The sequence below is a fragment of the Anopheles arabiensis genome, chromosome 3 (genome assembly GCF_016920715.1).
Source record: "Anopheles arabiensis isolate DONGOLA chromosome 3, AaraD3, whole genome shotgun sequence".
Classification (NCBI taxonomy): domain Eukaryota; kingdom Metazoa; phylum Arthropoda; class Insecta; order Diptera; family Culicidae; genus Anopheles; species Anopheles arabiensis.
In genome coordinates this window covers 54,674,955-54,695,609 of record NC_053518.1, presented here as the reverse complement: position 1 = coordinate 54,695,609, position 20,655 = coordinate 54,674,955, and the positions used below count along the sequence as shown (strand labels likewise).

At 39.9% G+C, this 20,655-nt stretch overlaps 1 protein-coding gene across 2 annotated transcripts in view; it reads right to left on the bottom strand.

The window, feature by feature from the left end:
• Positions 1–20,655, bottom strand: part of LOC120900854 (protein groucho-like) — a 66,950-nt gene that overhangs the window by 8,369 nt on the left and 37,926 nt on the right. Inside the window, exons 5-10 of one of the 2 annotated variants that reach the window (XM_040308363.1) lie at positions 19,594–19,638; positions 9,559–9,696; positions 9,240–9,494; positions 9,037–9,141; positions 8,874–8,964; positions 8,723–8,812 (exon numbers count right to left, since the gene is read on the bottom strand). In XM_040308363.1, the coding sequence (XP_040164297.1) occupies positions 8,723–8,812; positions 8,874–8,964; positions 9,037–9,141; positions 9,240–9,494; positions 9,559–9,696; positions 19,594–19,638 (724 nt within the window). The remainder of the gene's footprint in view (positions 1–8,722; positions 8,813–8,873; positions 8,965–9,036; positions 9,142–9,239; positions 9,495–9,558; positions 9,697–19,593; positions 19,639–20,655) is intronic. The other variant, XM_040308364.1, reaches the window with a different exon arrangement.

Here is a 20,655-nt window from a genome sequence, read left to right as displayed (position 1 = left end):
TGAGCGTATAGGAAAAGCCAGGTTGTCGTTCATCACGGGACTTCTCGACGGCCGTATTGACTCTCCGTCACTACTGGCTGCCATCAACCTGTACGTTCCGGCCAGGTAGCTCCGGACTCGGGCAATGTTGGCCCTCGACGACCGTAGAACGCAATTTGGCTCCTCTGACCCGTTCCTACTTATGTGCCGTGCTTTCAACGCAGTCAGCGACGCTTTTGAGCCGAGGATTTTGCCAACTGAGTTTAATGATCGTGTTTCTGTGTTAAATTTGGTTCCATAGTGCACATTTTTATGTTCTATGTTATTGTAATCCATTGTAAAGAACTCATTGTAAAACATTACTAAAATGGTTCGAGAGGGCATTATTGTCCATCGATAGACAAATAAACATAAACATAAACATAAACAGAGTACATTTTGATCTGTGACGACCCGTTCGCACGGTGCGAGAAAGAGCGAGAAAGCAATACGATTTTGAACGTTTCATTGTCACATTTATGTGTGCCGTCGAACACTGAACGGAACGTTCGAACGCGTACGGTGTAGTCAGTTTCTTCCGAAGGTCCTGGTCGTTCTTTTTTTTAAGAATCTCGTTCGTTCGTGCACTTTACCGAACTGTTCGAACGGTGCGATTCTCGTTCATTTTACACATGCCTAGTTTATACGGATATTCGAGCCGCATTATGATATTTTCTATATCAAATGTCAAATATTGCGGATCTACTCCGCTTCCGTATTGACTGCCCTACTCTTCTCACTTCAATCAATCTCTACGCTCCTGCAAGAACGCTTCGATTCCGGGATCTGATTGCTATTGAGGACCGTCGTTCATGTTCCGGCCCAGCGATCCTCTCTATGTAATGTGCCGTGAATTCAATGCTGTCTGTCGTACATTCGAACCAGGAATGTCATGCACTGACTTCTTGAATAGTGATCGTCATGCACGATAGCTTTTTGTGTTACAGTTTGTAGCAATTTGTATGAGGTTAAGTCTTAGCGTGTAGTTTCGTTTGAAAGGGCTAACAAGGTCCATTAAACTGAATAAATGAAATAAAATGAAAATGGTTAACAAAACACTGTCATAACGATGGCACGATGAAAAATGGAGGCTTTGGGCTGAGTAATAATATAGGATCAATGCTTTCTCATCTTATGTTCTAATGATGAAACGAGGAAAGGCGAATTATGACCGCGACAAATGTAATGATGAGGTTTGAACAAGGGACCATCAATTCACACGTTTTGCTTAAAATAAAGCATTACAGCGCGAGACCGTGAGCGGGTTCAGACAGGATGTACCAGATACAACAGGAGCGGTTGTAGGGCCGGATAAGTAAGTAGAGTAACTGTACCAGTATTGGGTAACTGTACCAGTAAACTATCGTATTATGTTGTGTTATTTTTTATTTGCTGTTTCAAATGCATTTTTTAGAGATATTCGTGAAAATGCAAACACTGTTTTTGTTCCTATTTTCGGCAGTTTGGTACAATTTTCGGCAGGCTGTGCTTCTATTTTCGGGAACGCGAATACGGATCAGAAAATGTTTTAATCATTGCAAAAAGGTAGACAAAAATATTTAAACAGTTTTACACTCTCCCTCTCCTAAGATTGATGTTCAAACGTAGGGGAAAGCGGAGCAAAATGAGCATGTTAAGCAGTTTACTGAATATTCCTTTGGATATGCCACAAAACACAATTTTTCTTTCATTATTGTATGCCTCCACCATTTATCTATGGATTGAAATTGCCACATAGAATGAAAACAACTTAAAAACATGAACAGTGTAAAATAAAAGTTGATGTTTTGCGAGAAGCTATTTTGACACGCGGGGTAAAATGGGCATAGCCCTGGGGCAAACTGGGCATATGCCCGCTGCGCAAAGCGACGGAAGGCGTTATGGCGTTCTGAGAATTTTATCATGCCTTCCTTTTCTCTCCAACGGCAAATTTGTCAAGCAGCTCGTCGAGCTGCCCGTCCCTGGCTCCGCCTCATACCCCTCGCCTGTGCGCGCTTTCGAAGGTTTCGATGTGTTGGTGCGTCAGACGGCCAATCGCCAATCAGCCGTCGTCCGTGCTTTTTCCCTCCATAGCGCCATCTCTTTCTCGCGTGTGGTCAATGCTCGCGAGCTGTTGTGGCGCCTAAAAATGCCGTTAACAAACATTGCGGCGATCAAGTTGCATTTTCACAAATCAAACCAAAAAAGCGCCATGAGTTCAAACGCTGCCACGTAAAAATGACTAAGGAATCGCTAGTTAACGCTGGAGGGTTTGCTGTGCAACGCGCTGAACCCTAATTCGCATTGACACGTTCATCCCGGCGCTGATTTTCATCAACTTTCCGTTCCACCAGCATCAAGAACGCAAGCTGATTGTAAAACCGGCATACTGGAAAGTCCACTGGCAGTCCCTGGGGCCTGCCATCGAACTGAACATTTTAAGCATTAAGCATAACTTTGTTACACTAAGCTTTTGCTTTCAAATGGTTTAGATTACACAGATCTGCTGAGCCGTATGCGCATCGGTGTGAGCCTGCGTGTGTGTGCACAACTGTCGCCAAATGTGTTTTCTTCCGGAATGTTATGATCCATCGGTCAAAGAAAGGAAGGTGCTGATGAAAGGCGGAAAGACGAATTGAGGCACTTGTCAATGGTAACTGATGACCGGGAGGAGGGAGTACTGACACACAGCTGTAGGAAGATTGAACAGTATACTTAAATTTCCAGCGGATGGGGGGGTGGCCATGGGACTCCTACGATCATCGGTCACAGGCCCTAAAATTGTTGTCGCCATGGGGGGAGGGGAGGTGCAAATGGTTCTCCAGCCACGGAGCCCTAACGACCATCTTTCCGGGGCCCTTGTCGTTAATACACTGTCCACTTGTACACATACGGCATACTACAGCCTAGAGATCATCGGCGACCGCCTAGTCCACCTACTGTTAGGTCCGCCGCTACCTGCAGCGTATGCATCGGGCAGGAGACAGTGTGGCAGTATGCAAGTTGCACGCTGGATAGGAGCGGTCCCGCGGCACCGCCATCATTCCGCACATCTGCATGCCCGTCGTGGGTTCTAACCGCGTATGAACCGTCCGCCGTAGCAAGGGGTGACTATCCGGCTACGTGGTACTCAAGTCATGAAAAGGCCGGCATGATCGCATAGGCCGTATAATAATAATAATAATAAGAAGAAGAACTTAGCATATCAGTCCACACCCGGGGAAGAGTTGGTCTTGACTTTGTTGCTGCCGGGTGTCCCGCGGTGGCGCGACAAATGCACGGAATGAATGCACTCGACCAAAACATGAACCTACCGATCCGAACCCATTCCAAGGCATTGCCGGTCAATCGGCGTCATGATACCGACTCCAAACCAACAAGCCACCAGATTGTCGACGGACAGGTGCAGGACCATACGCGCACCATAATAAACAAATCCAGAAAATCGAAAATGTACGCATCAGAATCAAATAGTTGTGGGGTTTCCAAACGCACGCACACATACAAACACACAAACTCACACACACACACACACACACACACACACACACACACACACACACACACACACACACACACACACACACACACACACACACACACACACACACACACACACACACACACACACATACACACACACACACACACACACACACACACACACACACACACACACACACACACACACACACACACACACACACACACACACACACACACACACACACACACACACACACACACACACACACACACACACACACACACACACACACACACACACACACACACACACACACACACACACACACACACACACACACACACACACACACACACACACACACACACACACACACACACACACACACACACACACACACACACACACACACACACACACACACACACACACACACACACACACACACACACACACACACACACACACACACTCACACTTTTTCATTCATAGATAGTTTTTTGATGAAAAACAAAAGCTAATTTTGTGTGACGTTATTTTATAAAAAATGGATATTATTTAAGAATAAAATGGGAACATGGCCGATTATGACGATAGGAAACATCATTCCCGAGTGAATCTAGAAAAAAAGTAACGGAAAAGCCGTATCACAGTTGATTTTAAAGGACTTTTCTGAATTCCCTTAAACTGGTGCAGTTTAAGGGAAGTTTAAAGCTCCAGTTTAAAGGAATTTGCTCGAATTCCCGATTATTCGTGCTCGAAAATGTCAATTGGGATGCTTTTGCGCACGTTTCGTGAAATGTATTTTCGTTGTTTCGTTGTGAAATGTATCTTTTGTTTTGCTGTTCAGGAAAGCCCTTCAAATTCTTCCAAAACTATGTTATAAAAATTAAAACAATTTTTACACGTTTAAATCTACAAAATCGAATGTTTTGAAGCTGTGCCTGTCATCATTATTGAGGCGACAAATACAACATCATAGCCTCACCAAGCGCCGTATGTCTTAAGCATCTGCCCATTTTGCCGCAAGCGTAACTGCCCATTTTGCTCCACGTAAAACATTTTTGTATTTTTTGTTATATTAGTAAAAATACGCATTCAATCACCTTTCTTTCTTCAGACAAATTGTATACAAAATCATATCTTTAAAAATATATTATATAGAACTTCAACGCATCCATGTGACACTGGTTTAAGCTTATTTTTGAAGTGGCAAAAATTACATCAATATGCTACTAAACCTTATTTTGCATTTTTCTTGGTTATTTGTTATGTAAGGGTTATGAATCTTACATGGTGTTCATAGAACACTCTAATGAATACATTTTGAGCATTGAAAAGTATCTTTGTAGTGAAATAATGCTTAAATAGAGGGTGCCCATTTTGCCCCACATGCCCAAATTGCTCCACTTTCCCCTACTTGAAAAGCTAAGTAGACGAATACTTTTTGAACGTGCGTAAAATGTCTTTTTTTGTTTATAAAGTGTTTTAGTTGCTGTTGCACTATTGTAATGCTTTATTTTAAGCAAATCGTGTGAATCCCATTATCAAACCTCATCATTACTTTTACCGCCACATGCCTATTGCGACCATAAGTTAAAAAAGGCCTCTCTTTATCAAATAAATTAATCGAATATGTAGCAGATAAGCTCAATATTTTAAGAAAAATGCTTGCATTCACCAATGTTTGATGCATATTTTGAAAAACAACAATTTATACGTAATGTGCAATAATTGTTTGGTGTGCAACAATTACCCTATCCTTCTATGTTACCCTCTTCAATTACTATGGTGTTTCTATTCGCTGATTCGGACACTAGAGCTATTGGCCTAGGTTATGTAATACACATATGACAACCCAAAATTATCGATTGACCTCTAATAATCGATATTAAACGATTTTAGAACCATATTGGTGAATGTTAGCTGGAGACTGTCCGACTTTCGGTGGACCGCATAAATTTCATACCTTTAATTACAATTATGCATGATTTTCAGAGGTCTTTTAAGATATTAGCCTGATTTTTTGCCAGATCCATTACAGACGAATGTCCTCAAAGAAGCATAAAGACTTATTTTTCCTGTAGGTAGTCTAAGGAACATTCACAATCTAAGGTCATTACAGCCAGAAAAATCAATTCACCTCAAAGAACCTGTCACGACGGACGAAGCTAGAACTATATAGTACCTATTGTGTACCAGTACTCACATACACCTCTGAGACTTGGACACTGTCCTAATCTGACGAAATCCTCTTAGCCGCGTTCGAGAGGATGGTGCCAAGAAGGATATATGGCCCCATATGAGCGGAAGGACAATGGAGGAGCCGTTATAATGACGTGCTATACGAGATGTACGACGACCTCACTGTCGTGCAACGTATCAAGCTCGCCAGGCTCCGGTGGGATGGCCATGTTGTACGAATGGTAACTGACGACCCAGCCCGTAAAGTCGTTTTAGGCTATACATGAGGATAGAGGAGGCGTGGTAGGTTCAAATTGAGGTGACAACATAGCGTGGAGGCGTCCGCCATTAAGGCCGGGATAACGGACTGGAAGACGAAGGCACGAGACCGTGAGCGGTTTCGGACACTCCTGAGGCAGGCCAAGCCGAAAAGCGATAGTAGCGCCGGATAAGTAAGTAAATAAGGAACTGTCCCCAGTGAGCCCCAAAGTCAGTTAATGGGCCCTTTTCCATTTTAAGATCGTAGGCTGAAGTTTCAGCCTATCAGCTGTTGGTATAGCAGTTTTCGAGCAGCTATCAAAATGGGTATAACATACAGGTGGGCTTATCCCAAGGTGTATGTATTTAGAAGGCTGATTTTAATCGCTTCAGCTTCTGAATGAAGATTTAAGAAATGGTTTTGTGTATTTAACACGTTGTCTACCACCTTACATGCCCACTGAACTGCCCCGTCAGGCCACGGAAACACTCTTTGAAACGATTGCATTTGCTTTTGCAATTTTTCTCTATTAAATCAAATTCACCAATTCTCTTTGTTGTCTCAGTCGCTCCACAATGTCGTTTGTTGGGCTAATTCCATGGAATTTCATTCTTGGAACCTCCCCCCCTCCCCTCCCTTCCCTTCCCTTGTGCATCAAAAGTAAAGGATGAATAAATGAACTCCAAGATCTTATAATTATTGTTCACTCTCATTCTCGTTTATTTAAGAAAACAAAATAGAAACTCATTTTGATATTTTAATCATTTTTTTTTTTTTTTAATAATAACCGTGAAAGAAAAGCATTGTGAAAGAACCGATCAAATACGTGCAAATTTATCTCTTGTAACACGTCTTTTACAGTGTGTAATGTGTCAGCCACTATGTGGCAGACGTGGCCCGATCGGAAAAAACCCGTCAGCCACATAGTGGCTGACGTGGCAGACAACGTGTTAACAAGCTAAATCTATTTGTGTAGTAAAGTCTATTTTTCATTCTACTATACGACCGGGTTTTTAACCGTTCTTGACTAAATATTTTATGCTTCAGCAAAAAGCACACCTGAGTTAACCTGATCGTACGTGCGACGAATCGATGTTTGTTTACATTTTTTGGTAAAAAGTACGGTTTGATGTTCTTATAAACCAGGTTGGGCGCAAGTGCTTATCTTGCATGCAAACTGACTGCAAATCTCGCACGGGTTGGGAAATAGGGCATAATAAAATGAAAATGGTTATAAATTTTGATGATTTAACATTATAAATTAAGTTTAAGGTCGCGGGGCCATGAGGATTCTCAACGCTCATTTTCTCAAGCACTCATGAGTGCTTTTGAGAATCCTGCGTTCTTAACGTTTGTCGAATCGGCACAAAAATCGGTTTGATAATCTTTGAGAATCTTCGAAAAAGTTGACGATGCAGCGATCGGCTAACTGAAATATGAGTAATTGTGCTATTCGTTTATCGGTAATCACTTTGGAAAATGTATTCAATGTTCATAATTGAAAAAGTTAAAAAAAACATGCGTTCAAAAACTTATTTTCTATTTAAAGCTCCAAATAAAGCTTGAGTGGCTTTATCAGTTTCTCAGAGTGAGAAAAATTGACGACGGCCACGAGCTCGCGTCTGAGAACAAGTTTTGAGTGCTTGAGAAACTTAAATGAGTGCTTGACAATGTTTTCTCAGCTTGAGAAAGCCCCGTGGCCCCGCGGCCTAACGTGTTCAATGGTCCAATCTTGACCAATTCCAATGTCCAATTTTCAGTCGTTTTGCATGCAATTTTAAGACTTGCGTCCAACCTGTCCTTTATAACTCTGGAGCACAGATTTGCCCTGTGTTCAAGGGTAGCTGGGGCTTGGAGCATACTAATGCAGGCTATAGAAGCCATCGTTCCCAACCACAACCTAAACTTCCCATCCCTCTTCTTGCCTATTTTAAGTCACATTCCCATCCTACGTTTGTTTGCAAATTACATCATCCACATTGTTGGAAACAACAATGCTGTGATTGATGAAGAGATCCTTAAATGTTCTTTGTAAAACCTGTGCGTCCTCCTTACGTGTATCCCAAGTTCCAAATGTTATACTAGATTTTAAGTTGTTTTAAATAAACAATTTTCATAAAAAAATAAGTACTTTTTATTTTTTATAAGCTGAAAACCTTAAATTTGCGACCAAACAGCCAAATTCTAATAAAATGTTCGTAGAGTTCAACGTGAAAAGCCATTTAGATAAAATAAAAGTAAAAAAATATGAATGTTTCGCAATATATATAAACGGTTAAAAGCCATCATCCAGAAATCAAAGTCCATCCGTGCTTTGCCGATTGCTGCCTTACCGCAAGGCCCGACGATGTGAAATATACAGCGAAATGAACGTTTTGACAGGTGAAATATCTGTCAGATAACGCATCATAGCAACCAGCTGATGTGCAATGTAAACAAATAACGTGTACAAATCTTGAAATTAAAAAACTTCAATATCAAGTGTATCGTTAATTTTAAGTCAACAGTTCATCATTTCTTCCTATGTGTAAATGTTCCTCTTAAGAAGAAACTCTATTTAAGTGATTTTGGAGAGCGGATGTTGTATCTACCCCAACCTTTTAGCTTTACCTGTATTTACCTGTATACCTAATATTCTCCTATCAAATAGTTCATTTCGCTGTATATTTCACCTCGTCTGGCCCCACGGTTAGGTGAAAATGTGGGCTAAGCCGTAATAATGTAAATCTAAATAATTAAAAACTTCAGGTTATTTTGGCGTGGCTATAACCTTATCTTAAATACTACTTAAATACCTGATCGCGGTGAGTGTGTCCCAATTCGATCTCTGTCTTGTACGTCAAGCTTCTTTTGCATCATACCATTTTCACGGGGCGATGCTGTTCCTAAAAAAATTGAAATTAAGTTCAAAATTCAAACAAAGCTTTATCACAATTCAAAGTTTACCATTATGATGTTGATTGGGTATTGGACTCATTGGATTGGTCTCAGATGCATCATCCACCACTAAATCCTGATCCGACTTTTCTCCATCAGACTGTGAAATATACATTCATTGAAAGGACTTGTAGGAGTGACTCCACCTTTTTCCCATCAGATTGTTACTTACATGTCCCAAGTCTTTTTCTTCTTTCTTAACCTTCTTCAATTCATGTGTAGATTCTGGTGTTCTTGGGCGATATTTATCGCGATCTGAAGGAGAAATTGAGCTTCTCTAATGAGCAGCGCAAAACATAGAAAGAATAAGAGCAGAAGAAATAAAACAAATATAATCCTTTTCTGCATAGTTACTCTTAAAATATTTCTACTAACGTGTCTATCATCCAATGGCATTATATTACTATTGCTGCTTTTGGATTCTTCGGGTCTGTGAAGTTCCTGTTTGTTGAGTATTGCCAACGGATGTTGAGGAGGCGTGCTACCAAGAGCTAATGGACCTCCTAGTGCTCCTGGTCCAAGGCTAGGATGAGGCATACCAACAGGTATCGGAGGCGCTCCATGGGCACCTGGAATTTGTTGAGCATGCATCTGTTGTAATAACCGAGGTAAATCAGGACGTTGTTGTTGCTAAAAATATACAAAGTAGTTAATATTTCAATGAACTTAAAACGAAATATCTAACAAAACTTACCCCTATCACACTATTTAATTCAGACATTGTAATTTGTTTAGCTCGTTCAACTGCTGTTAGTACTTGCTGTTGATGCTCTTGGGACAGAAACGGTACTATCTGCGTGATAATTGCATTTAATCTTTTTGATATTTCTGTCTGTAATTACATAAAAGACCAAAAATAGGATAACGTAAACAAAAGCGTACTATACAGTCGAATATTTAAAAAAAAACATGGTACGGTAGCCAGCACACCATGTTTGATTAAATCTTGTACTAAACAGGCTTGTTAAATAAAATCTGTCAAGAGGGACGGCTTTGGGCATTATTGCTTAAATATGTTATCAATAATAATATTTATAATATTTATATTTTAATGAGTTTTTCTGTAGAGAAAATCAAGTAATTCGCGGGTTACGTCTGTTTATGTCACGAGCCACAAGTGGGTTACGAATCATATGTTGTAAGTGATAACACTATTCAAAGCCGTTTTAGTTGAACCTCTGCTTCCAGAAACCAACTACTATGAAACGATGAGCGAAAGGTGTAATGCTCTAATAAAAGCGAATGTAATGAACTGTACAATAAATATAATCGTCCCCCACGTCGTGGCAACACCAAATCGGACTAGTTCAACGAAGAATGCAGATAACTGATCGAACGTAAGAACAATACATACAGAACAACGCAACAACGGCATAGAACGTAGGTAAGCGCAAAGGAGTATACAATATACTCCTCCAGGTTTCGATATGGCACATATTTGAGTAATATTCAACGTAACCTCTGCAGGTGGCCTGACTCGTTTTGGCGCTTCTACAAGGGCAAAACAAAATCCACGCATACACCGAAATCTATTACGTACAAAGGAGCAACAAGTGCAACACTAATGAAATGTGCAATCTCTTCGCGGATCGCTTCGCAGATTGCTTTTCACCGGCCATGAATGATACCGATACCATTGATGCTGCTCTCGTCAACACTCCGGCTGGCGCAATTAACATGAGCACTCCTTTCATCGACAGTGAGATCGTTTTATCTGCCCTAGCGCAACTAAAGCCTTCCTTCGCTCCTGGACCCGACGGTATTCCTTCTACCGTGCTGAAACGCTGTCAAACGACAGTAGCACCTATCCTTGCAAAATTGTTCAATGCATCGCTAGCCAATGGCTACTTTCCCAAAGCATGGAGGAAATCTTGGATGGTTCCTATTTACAAAAAGGGCGACAGGACAGATGCCATCAACTACCGGGGTATTACATCTTTGTGTGCCATTGCCAAGGTGTTCGAACTAGTGATATACAAAATCTGCTATATGCATGCCGCAGCTACCTAAGCCCGTATCAACATGGATTCGTGCCAAAAAAAGTCGACTACCACGAACCTGGTTGAATTTGTAACCTATTGCACTAGTCAAATTGATGCCGGAGCTCAAGTCGATGCAATTTATACAGATCTGAAAGCAGCATTCGACTCTCTTCCGCACGCAATTCTTCTCGCTAAACTCGATAAGCTAGGAGTTCCCTGCTCGCTCGTACAGTGGCTTAAGTATTACCTAATTAATCGCACATACATCGTGAAAATTGATAAGCACATGTCCAAAGAAATAGTCAGCAGCTCGGGTGTGCCACAAGGAAGCAATATTGGCCCGCTTCTCTTCATATTGTTCATCAACGATGTTACCCTCGCTTTACCTCCCGACAGTGTCAGTCTGTTTGCCGACGATGCAAAAAATTGTGCGCCTATTCACAACACAGGTGATTATACATTCCTGCAAGAATGCATCGAAATTTTCTGTTCGTGGTGCAAGCGTAATGGACTGACTATCTGCATCGAGAAATGCTATTGTGTGTCTTTTAGTCGATGCAGGAGCCCAGTCACTGGTACCTATTTCATAGACAGCACTGCAGTTAATCGACAGAATCACGCCAAATACCTGGGCGTTCTGCTCGAGTCTAGTTTGAATTATAAACAGCATATCGATGATGTTGTAGCCAGAGGAAATCAATTACTTGGCGTGGTTATCCGGATAACTAATGAATTCCGCAACCCCATGTGCATCAAAGCTGTCTACAACTGTATCGTTCGTTCGGTTCTGCAATATTCGTGCGTAGTCTGGAACCCAACTACTGCTTCTTCAATTGCTCGACTTGAGGCGATTCAACGTAAGCTCACGCGATATGCCCTACGCTTACTTCCCTGGCAGGATCGCAATAATCTTCCTCCGTATGCTGCGCGGTGCCGTCTTCTAGGCCTGGAACCTCTTTCGGTTAGAAGACGCAATGCACAGTGCTCTTTCATCGCTGGATTGCTAAACGGCTCTATCAACTCATCGCCTTTGTTGCATCGAGTCGATATCTATGCACCATCCCGTATACTTAGGTCTAGAGAAACTCTACGGCTCGCACAACCCCGTTCCAGCGCTGGTCGGTCTGACCCTATGTTCCCCATGTCGGCTGTCTTCAACACTGTCTCGGATTGCTTCGACTTCGACATCTCAACTCAGTGCTTCAAGGAACGTCTCCGGCTTTTGCCGTGGCCGCAGTGAATTGCGATGCAAATCTTGTTTTTGTTAAGTATTTTTTTTAATGAACTATTACATCTTAATTAGGCCATACGGCCCGTTGAAGATTAAAATAAATAATAATAATAATAATAATAATAATGATAATAATAGTAATAATAATAATAATAATAATAATAATATAAACTATACAATATAAGCGCCGAACCAAAATTGATAGTATTCATATCACTACGATCTCAAAAATAATAAAAATATGCTTTATAAGACAGCGTTTAACGATATAAGGTATTTGAAAATACAAAATAAAGTAGAAACAGAATAATTTAAATACTTTGGCTATATGTCATTCGTCAGCTAACATCACAAAGCAACTGTAATACAATTGTCCCGCCTTTTGTCTGTAGCGAAGTTGCATTTTTAAATCGAATCGGAAAGTATTGAAATTATAAGTCGTATTATAAATCACAATCCGTTTAATGAGTTATAGTTTTAGTATTTTAGTAGTAATTATTAGCCGTTTTAGTAATATTTATTAACGGTTAGTATTTTATAACCGTTTTAATGAAACATAAAACAACGATATTCCTCCTTTCTTGTTCTAGCATCGTTCTAGCAGCAATCGTACACCTGTACTACCGCACAAAGAACAGAAAAAATTGAATTTGGCGTTACGGCGTGTTCGGGATTTTACTACAGTGGAGCGTCGTTTGACCGGGCTCATCGGGACTCGACCTCGCCCGGATGTGCGAATAACACGGACCAGTGTTGCGAATAGTGATAGTCGTCGACATAAAATTTTACAAAATGATACTTTTTGAAGCATCGCATTCTAGACTTTAAAAAAGTTTAACTGTTGTTACGTAACGCAAAATATATATATATATATATATATATATATAAATATATATATATATATATATATATATATATATATATATATATATATATATATATATATATATATATATATATATATATATATATATATATATATATATATTTTTTTTTTTTTTTTTTTTGAGAAACAAATGATTAATAAACGAGGATTCTTTTTGGGTACTTCACAACCTTCGCAGTCTAAAAAAGATCTTGCAACTTTTTATGTTCTACGAAGCCGAATAGTTAATCGAATTTGGTTACCACGGACGGACGGACGGACAAACTTAGCACAGGATCGTCGCAGTAACATTGCATTCCGTTACTGCGACGACCACAATGTGCGTGCCACTCGATTCGAAGCAACTGGCACGAGAATCATCTGTAACGCTGGAAACATGTGTTATACCAATCCAACTCCTGACAAACCCAATTCGTTTCAAACAAATTGAAGATGGAGTTGATGCAGTCAGCCGTTCTTTTCGTCAGAGTTGATCATTAGTCGTGAATTTAATATCAAATCTATTTTTAATTTACATCGTAATTTTATAAATTCATCGTAAATGCAGACGAAACTTTTGAAAACATTACCGATTTCGTTCGTAATTTGTAAGACATGCGTAACATATTAAACATCACATGTTTTGTGATCCATCATATAATAATCAATTTGATGATGATACAACATCTGAAGCCAAAGAAACATTTCCGGAAAGACAGACATATTTATGGAGGACCAGGAAGATGGCAGGATGAAACGCTTCTGATGATGGTGATGCAAGTACATTACAAACCGTGCTGAGGATCCGATTATCAGAATCTTTTTTAATTTGATAGCTGCATGGGTATTTCTGTACATAAATATAATGTATTTTTTTTTGTTTTTTTTTTAATTGTGGATATACCAGAATAAAGTAAAAACAAAAAAACTCACAAAAAATCTGATTTTGTTGAATAAACTAAGCTATTTGAGGGGGGGGGTGGGGTTTATCTGTTACGTAATTTGGTGGAGGGGGAGTTTCTTAAAACGTTACAGTTTGTTACACTAGGGGGAGGGGGTCGAAATTTTGCAATTTTTGCGTTACGTAATTGATGGATGACGCCATACAAAATTTCGCCAAGATTACTAAACCATTGACTGCATTGCGTAAATGTGATTTTGTTATTCTTTCAAAGGAATACGTTGCTGGATTTTTAAGGCAATTCTTAGTAGCAGCAGTTATCTAACCATAATTTCACAAAAACATTTGTTCTTACTACGGCTGCATCCAAATTTACTATTTGAGCGTTGCTTTCTCAAGGGGCAACCTATTGGGCATGATAAACCCATTGTTTTTGCTTCAAGGACACTTTCGAAACACGAGGCAAACTACTGTAAAATAGAAAAAAAAACTTAGATTGAGGCAATAGATTTAACAAGCAAATAATTCAGACCATATCTTTCCGCAAGAAAGTTTATTTTGTACACTGATCACAAACCTCTACCTTCACGATGAATTAAAAGACCCCGATAGTAAGCTGATAAGATACATGCTAAGGTTAGAAGAGTTTGATTATGAAATTCGTCACAGGAAAGCAAAACGTTGTGGCAGATGGGTTATCTAGAGTAAAATTTACCGTAGAGTTAAACAATTCTACTACAGTAGGTGTCCACTAACAGAGAGGTTAAATTTGTGAGAAAAATGCACATTTGCTATGAATTTATCTTCGTAAGATTCCGGATGTTTCATGTTTTGACATAAAAAAAACTCCAGTAGTACTAGAACAACTAAAAAGCAAGAAAATATAAAGTAGGCCGCATTCATTCTGCACTATGCCCGATACATACTGCACAAGGTCCGAATAAAAATGACAGTGCCCAATTGAGGGTTTACGTTGCCGAAAAAGTATTTAAGGCGACCGATAACGCTTAGACGATGCCGGATTGGGTAGTTAAACCCTGTAAATAATTTAACCGTCTTGTGTACGACCAAAAAACTTTACGTAATCGTACAACCGCCTACCCGGGTAGGCCACACATTTTGTATGGAACAATGATGTTTTTCGTGGTTAAAAGAGTATGTCTTTTGAATTTCTTGTAAGATTTGAATGAGAACTGTCTTAAAGGTTCATAATAATGTTTTTTACATTCCGTAGTATAATTAGAATTTTCAAAATCCTATCAAGATATTTTTCAATCAAAAATATGTTCTACCTCCACCACCATAACTGGCCAGGCCGCATGTTTTAAAAGGATGATTAGTCTTTTTCTAAGTTTTACTTACGTTTCTTTCAAAAGTTATATACATTTTTCAATTGTGTTGCTTGTTGTATAAAAACATATGTTGACGAACTATAAAATATGATCATCATCTTTTACTAAAAACCGGCTCCGACCGGCTCCAGAAAACTTCGGTACCTCCTCCACTCCAACCCAACGGAACCGCCTCCGCACCCACGGCTCCGAAGCTGACTCCACTCCAGCTTCTCCGGAACCGCCTCCGCATCAAAGACTCCGCACTCACGGCTCCCGGGCCGGTTTTTACAGATTGCACAAAATATAAATAAAGTTTCAATAAACTTTCAATCGGGAAGATCCATAATTAGCTGAGTAAATAATGTTGAAAGGAATCTATAAAAAAATCGATAAGTGTTGAATATTGCTTAAATTGCATCACACAATCACATCGGGTGTTAGCTTCTACACTTGCGAGAAGATAGATTCGTTTTTTAGGCTATCATACAATGCCATCTCTATTGAAACGTTAGTCCAGAGCCGTTGGTCTGGAGCCATTGATTCGTCGCCGGCTCCGGGGCTGTTGGTGCGGATCCGGCTCTAGAGCCGTGGGTGCAGAGCTGACTTCGGAGTCACTGGTGCGCTCCGAAACACCCATCCCTATTGGGCAGTACCACTATGACAAAAGTATTAATGTGTGTGTTAACTTTCAACCAATTCTATTTCGTTTGCCTTTAGTGGTTGGTATCATTTTAAAAGAGATGACTTAAGTGTTCATTTCAAAATATTGTTACACTGCAATATAACATTTGAAAGAAAAGAAAAAGACATAAGCATCCTCTGAAAACGTGCGGCAAGGCCGGTTGGGGTGTTTGAGTTACAGCACATTTTTGATTGATAAAATATTGATAGGAGTTTTAAAATAAGCTACTAAGCTATAAGAGTACTTAAATTACTAATTTTATGTTCAGGATGGCCACCCGAATCTGGATTTTAGGTTCCTGGTTTTTTCCCGGTTTTTCCCGGATTTTTTTTAAGTTTTTCCGGTTCACTATGCTTTGCGTGGCGGTTTTATCGTACTTCGATTCCAAATTATTATATCATACGTTTTCAAAAAAAAATATCTAGAGGATGGTAAGTAAAGACGGGCATTACGGGAAAGATGGACACTTGTCATAAAAAAAACTGGATAAAAGTTATTAGTGAATTATTGAACAATATAATATCCAATCTGGATGTATGTGATAAGAAAACAAAGGAGAAACGATCGAACTGCAGAAGCGACGCCACCTCAACCATCAGTGCCAGTGTGGAAACCCAGTCACCCGGGCGGAATGAAGGTAGAGGCCCGAAAAAAAAATGCAAAATGCCACTGTACAGGCGATGTGTGATTGGGTAACCTTAAAATTGCTAAAAGGGACAAAAATTATCAGTTATCGGCCTGTGGTAAGTTGGGAACAATATACAAAACATTCCGTTAATTTAAAATGCACTTAGTACAATGGTAAACAGTGATAGCTGAAGTTTGTGATAATTTCCCGTTTTTTCGAGAATTTCTAGGGTTTTCCCGTTTTTTCCGGAAAAATAAAATTCCCGGCTGATTCCCGGCTAATTCCCGGCTAATTCCCGGTTTTCCCGGTTTTCCTGGTTGAGTGGCCACCTGTATGTTGCCCATTTTGGTCATTTTGCTGGCAGTTTTTACAGTTTCTTTGATGTGAGTTACAAACAAAGTAGCCATTGAAAAAAAAAAGAAACAGTCTGACGGCTATAGAGAATGTAGGGAACTATGTTAAGAAACTACTCGACAGCAAGATTAGGGAACTGCTCGATAGCAGCATTATAATATAATCGCCCAACTCGTGGGCGTAAACAAGGCGCATAAGATACTTGTCCTTATGCGCCTCGATGTGACAATAGCGAATAAACGCTCTCTTGTATCCAGAACCTCAACCGAGTAAGACGCCTTTCTAAAGCTCATCCGAAGCCCCTATGCTAGTGTTAGGGAACCGTATAATTTCCCTAAAAGTACGACCCCGACTGGCTCACAAATTATAATTTTTCTCTCAAGTTATTGGATTATTGATCTCTTTAAGTTTCATTCCTCTCTCATTCTTTTCGAGCTCTGAAGAAAACTGTTACTCAAAAAGCGAGATTTTGAATGAAGTACTGCTGGTATACTGTTTAGCACTTCTGATACTATACTAGAACGGAAGCTTTTATCTACTGGTATTCACGATGCTTTCTACTCCTAACATATACGCACACAGATAATGCGATACATTTAACTACTCTAGCACACAAAAACGTACACTCTCACCAATGCCAAATCCAACCCTTCTAATCAGTAAGGTTGAACAACACTACAGCACATCGTCTGATATGCAAACTAGAAACGCCACCCGCGCTACGGTCGATGTGCAGAGGGGTTTGTGGACCGTTGTAGACTAAACGAAACATCGTATGTATGCGTGTGAAGGCGGGTGGGTATCGGTTATGAATGAAAACGAAATAAACCACCACAAGAGTGCGAGGAAGAGAAGGAGTTCATGGCTTGCGGTGAACGGTATAAAATAGTTGAGACCAAAGGATTCTCTAACGTACACTTTGACAACTGATGTGCAGAAGGCGGATACTGCGGAAGGCGGATAGGTACTATGTAGAGCCACCACAACGTTGCGGTTCGGACGACCGCATCATATAGGATACAAATATGACCACAGAGGAAAACCACTGGGTCCCGGAGGGTAGGAAAGCAACGAGACTGGATTGTTGCGTCGGTAGCGCATACATACACAGACGCTTTTACCAACCACCCAAAACAGCTAGTGTAAATCTGTTCCATACTACCATTCCTCCTTCAATTATTCGGAAGTCATGATAATAGCACCATTTTTGAGACCTGTGTCTGATATGGATTCAAGTTGATGCAATCGCAATGGGCGAAACACAGCAAAAGCCACACATGAAGGTAGAACTTAAGTTTGGTTTAGATGGTTTATGTGGCTTATAGCTCCTCTCGATTTAGCCAAATTTTAGCTGTTTGGTAAAATCAGAGTACATTGGACTGAGCCGTAGCACTCCCTTCATTCGTTTGTCCAATAAAACCTGCCAAGTATTTTTTAAATACTAAACGTAACCCGTAGTATACAACGTTCTAAGAACTTAATCTAGCAATCTGGCAATGGGGCTTCACGATTCTAGTCAACTTTTTGTATGGAGTTTGACAGTTGGAGGCTGAAATCATGTAAACACTCCATACAAAACCACACACAAAATTAGCCTGCAATTTTCAGTCTAGATTATTCTAGCTTCAAAGCTAGATTTAGATACGAGTACCTGCTCGAAAATTTGCAAAACGTGTGGTTGTTGTTTACATTTACCCCATGGTGCATTAAAGAGATCAGGTGATAGAATCTAGAATCGAAGTGTATGTAGTCTATGTTGTCTTAAACAGGGGTCTCAAAAATACGGCCCGCGGGCCGCATACAGCCCTCGAGAGCCTATAACGCGGCCCGTGATAACTTTATAAAGACTTAACACACACATAATATTAGTTTGATTATTATAATCACAATTAAAATGTTAACTTTTTATGTTTAAAATAAAGCTACAATAATAAAATGCTGTCAACATTGATACATTCAGTTGGTATTTTCTCATTAAAAGGAAGGTTAAATGTTCGAATATTAGCTTAAGTTGATACCAAAATGGCCCTCAAAACCGATATTTGTAAAGCTATGCGGCCCGCGAAGTGAAAAGTTTGGAGACCCCTGGTCTAAAAGAATGTTTTTATATCCAAATTTGAACATCACCTTTTAACAGGATGGGTGAAAATGGTTGCTCAAAAAAGTTTTCTAGAGGCTTGAAGAATACACAAAACTCTTAAAATATCCATTCAGAAACAGAAGCGCCCTAGAAAATCAGCCTTCTAAATTGATTGATCTTGGGATAAGCCCACCTGCTCGAAAACTGCGAAAACTGAAATTTCAGCACACGAACTTAAAACGGAAAGGGCCCCATTGATAGATAAATATGTTGTGCAAGTATTTTAGCCATTTTCTAGCACTTGCGCATATAAAAACGGTCAAAAAGCTTCTTAAATTTGAAATCCGACTCTACCATTCCCTCGATGACCAAAAAAGCTTCCACTAGCCGCCGCCAGACGCGCTAGTGAAAATCGCAATTAAACTAGCAAGTACGGTAAACGTACCCGGCTTTTATGATAGTAACCACAGGATTCATCCTGCGATACACCTCAGTATGATACCTCTCCTTAGTGATTTTTTATCTCTCCGCTACAAATTAAGTCTGTTTGCAAAGATGTACAGCACGAGGGTCCATGAGATGGAAATGTATATATTTACTAGATTAACACGTTTTAACATTGGTAACACGTTAAAAAGGTTAGTTTTCCAAGCTACGACTTTTTGGACTTACCTGTTTATGCATCTCAACGTTAAGGCCGTATGACATTTCGTAGTACTGAAATAAAAAATATATTACACATTTTAATTAGTTATTATGTTACAAAGATAAGTCATATTCTTATTAAAAAATTTTCTATAACAAAGAAAAATCAAAATTTGCATTACCCGAGCACATTACAAAGTTACTAAACTTTTTGTTAAACTTTTTTCAAAATATCATAAATGATAGCCATGTCCCCCAGGAAACATAACTGACTATCATGTATGATAACCATGGCACTCAGTGTTATTCCGTTCCAATGACTCACTCGCTATGCGTAAAACTCATTATGGGAGAGACGGTTTTCCATTCAATTTGTATTTAAAGTTAAATAATTGCGTCCAGGTCACGAAAAGTGCATTTATATAGGGTTATTAGGTGTTAGCGCTGCTAGCGATGAATTTACAAAATGTTTTGGAAATTACCAAATAAAACCCGGAATCGCGATAGTAAACGAAATCAGAATTCTAGCTTTAGCCGCGGCTTAACGGTAGCGCGCGAGCGGAGCGGGACAGTAGCACAGGAGGGACAGTAGCTTCGAGAGAGGATGCGCTAAGCCATTATTTTTTAGTTTTTTTCGGTTTTTACTTCGTTTACGGTTTAATAAGTTAAGTGAAATAAAAAGGAAAGATAAACTCTGCTACAAAAACGGCTTGTATGTTGTGGTAGCAAGGATTGACTATCCGGCTGCGTGGGAATGAATTATGTCTCGAAAGCCTGTATAGGCCGGCATGTCCGCGTAAGATGTTACACCAAATAGAAGAAGTCTTCTTAGCGTTTGGCATGTTGCCCTTCCCGCCATGCAATTGACAGCGATTTGCGAGGGCGCGCGAGGGCTCGCACGCCATACAAGTTTACCGCCCCAGAGCCCTCGTATTAAAGAGCTGCCCAGTCAGACAAATCGGACTTAATTTGCCCCTATCTTACCGCTAAATTACCGGTAATTTAAGAGTAATTTAATGGTAAATTAGCAGTCGTTAATTTACCCATTCGAGCAGTTTTGACAGATCCTATTCCTTCCTCTATTCTGTT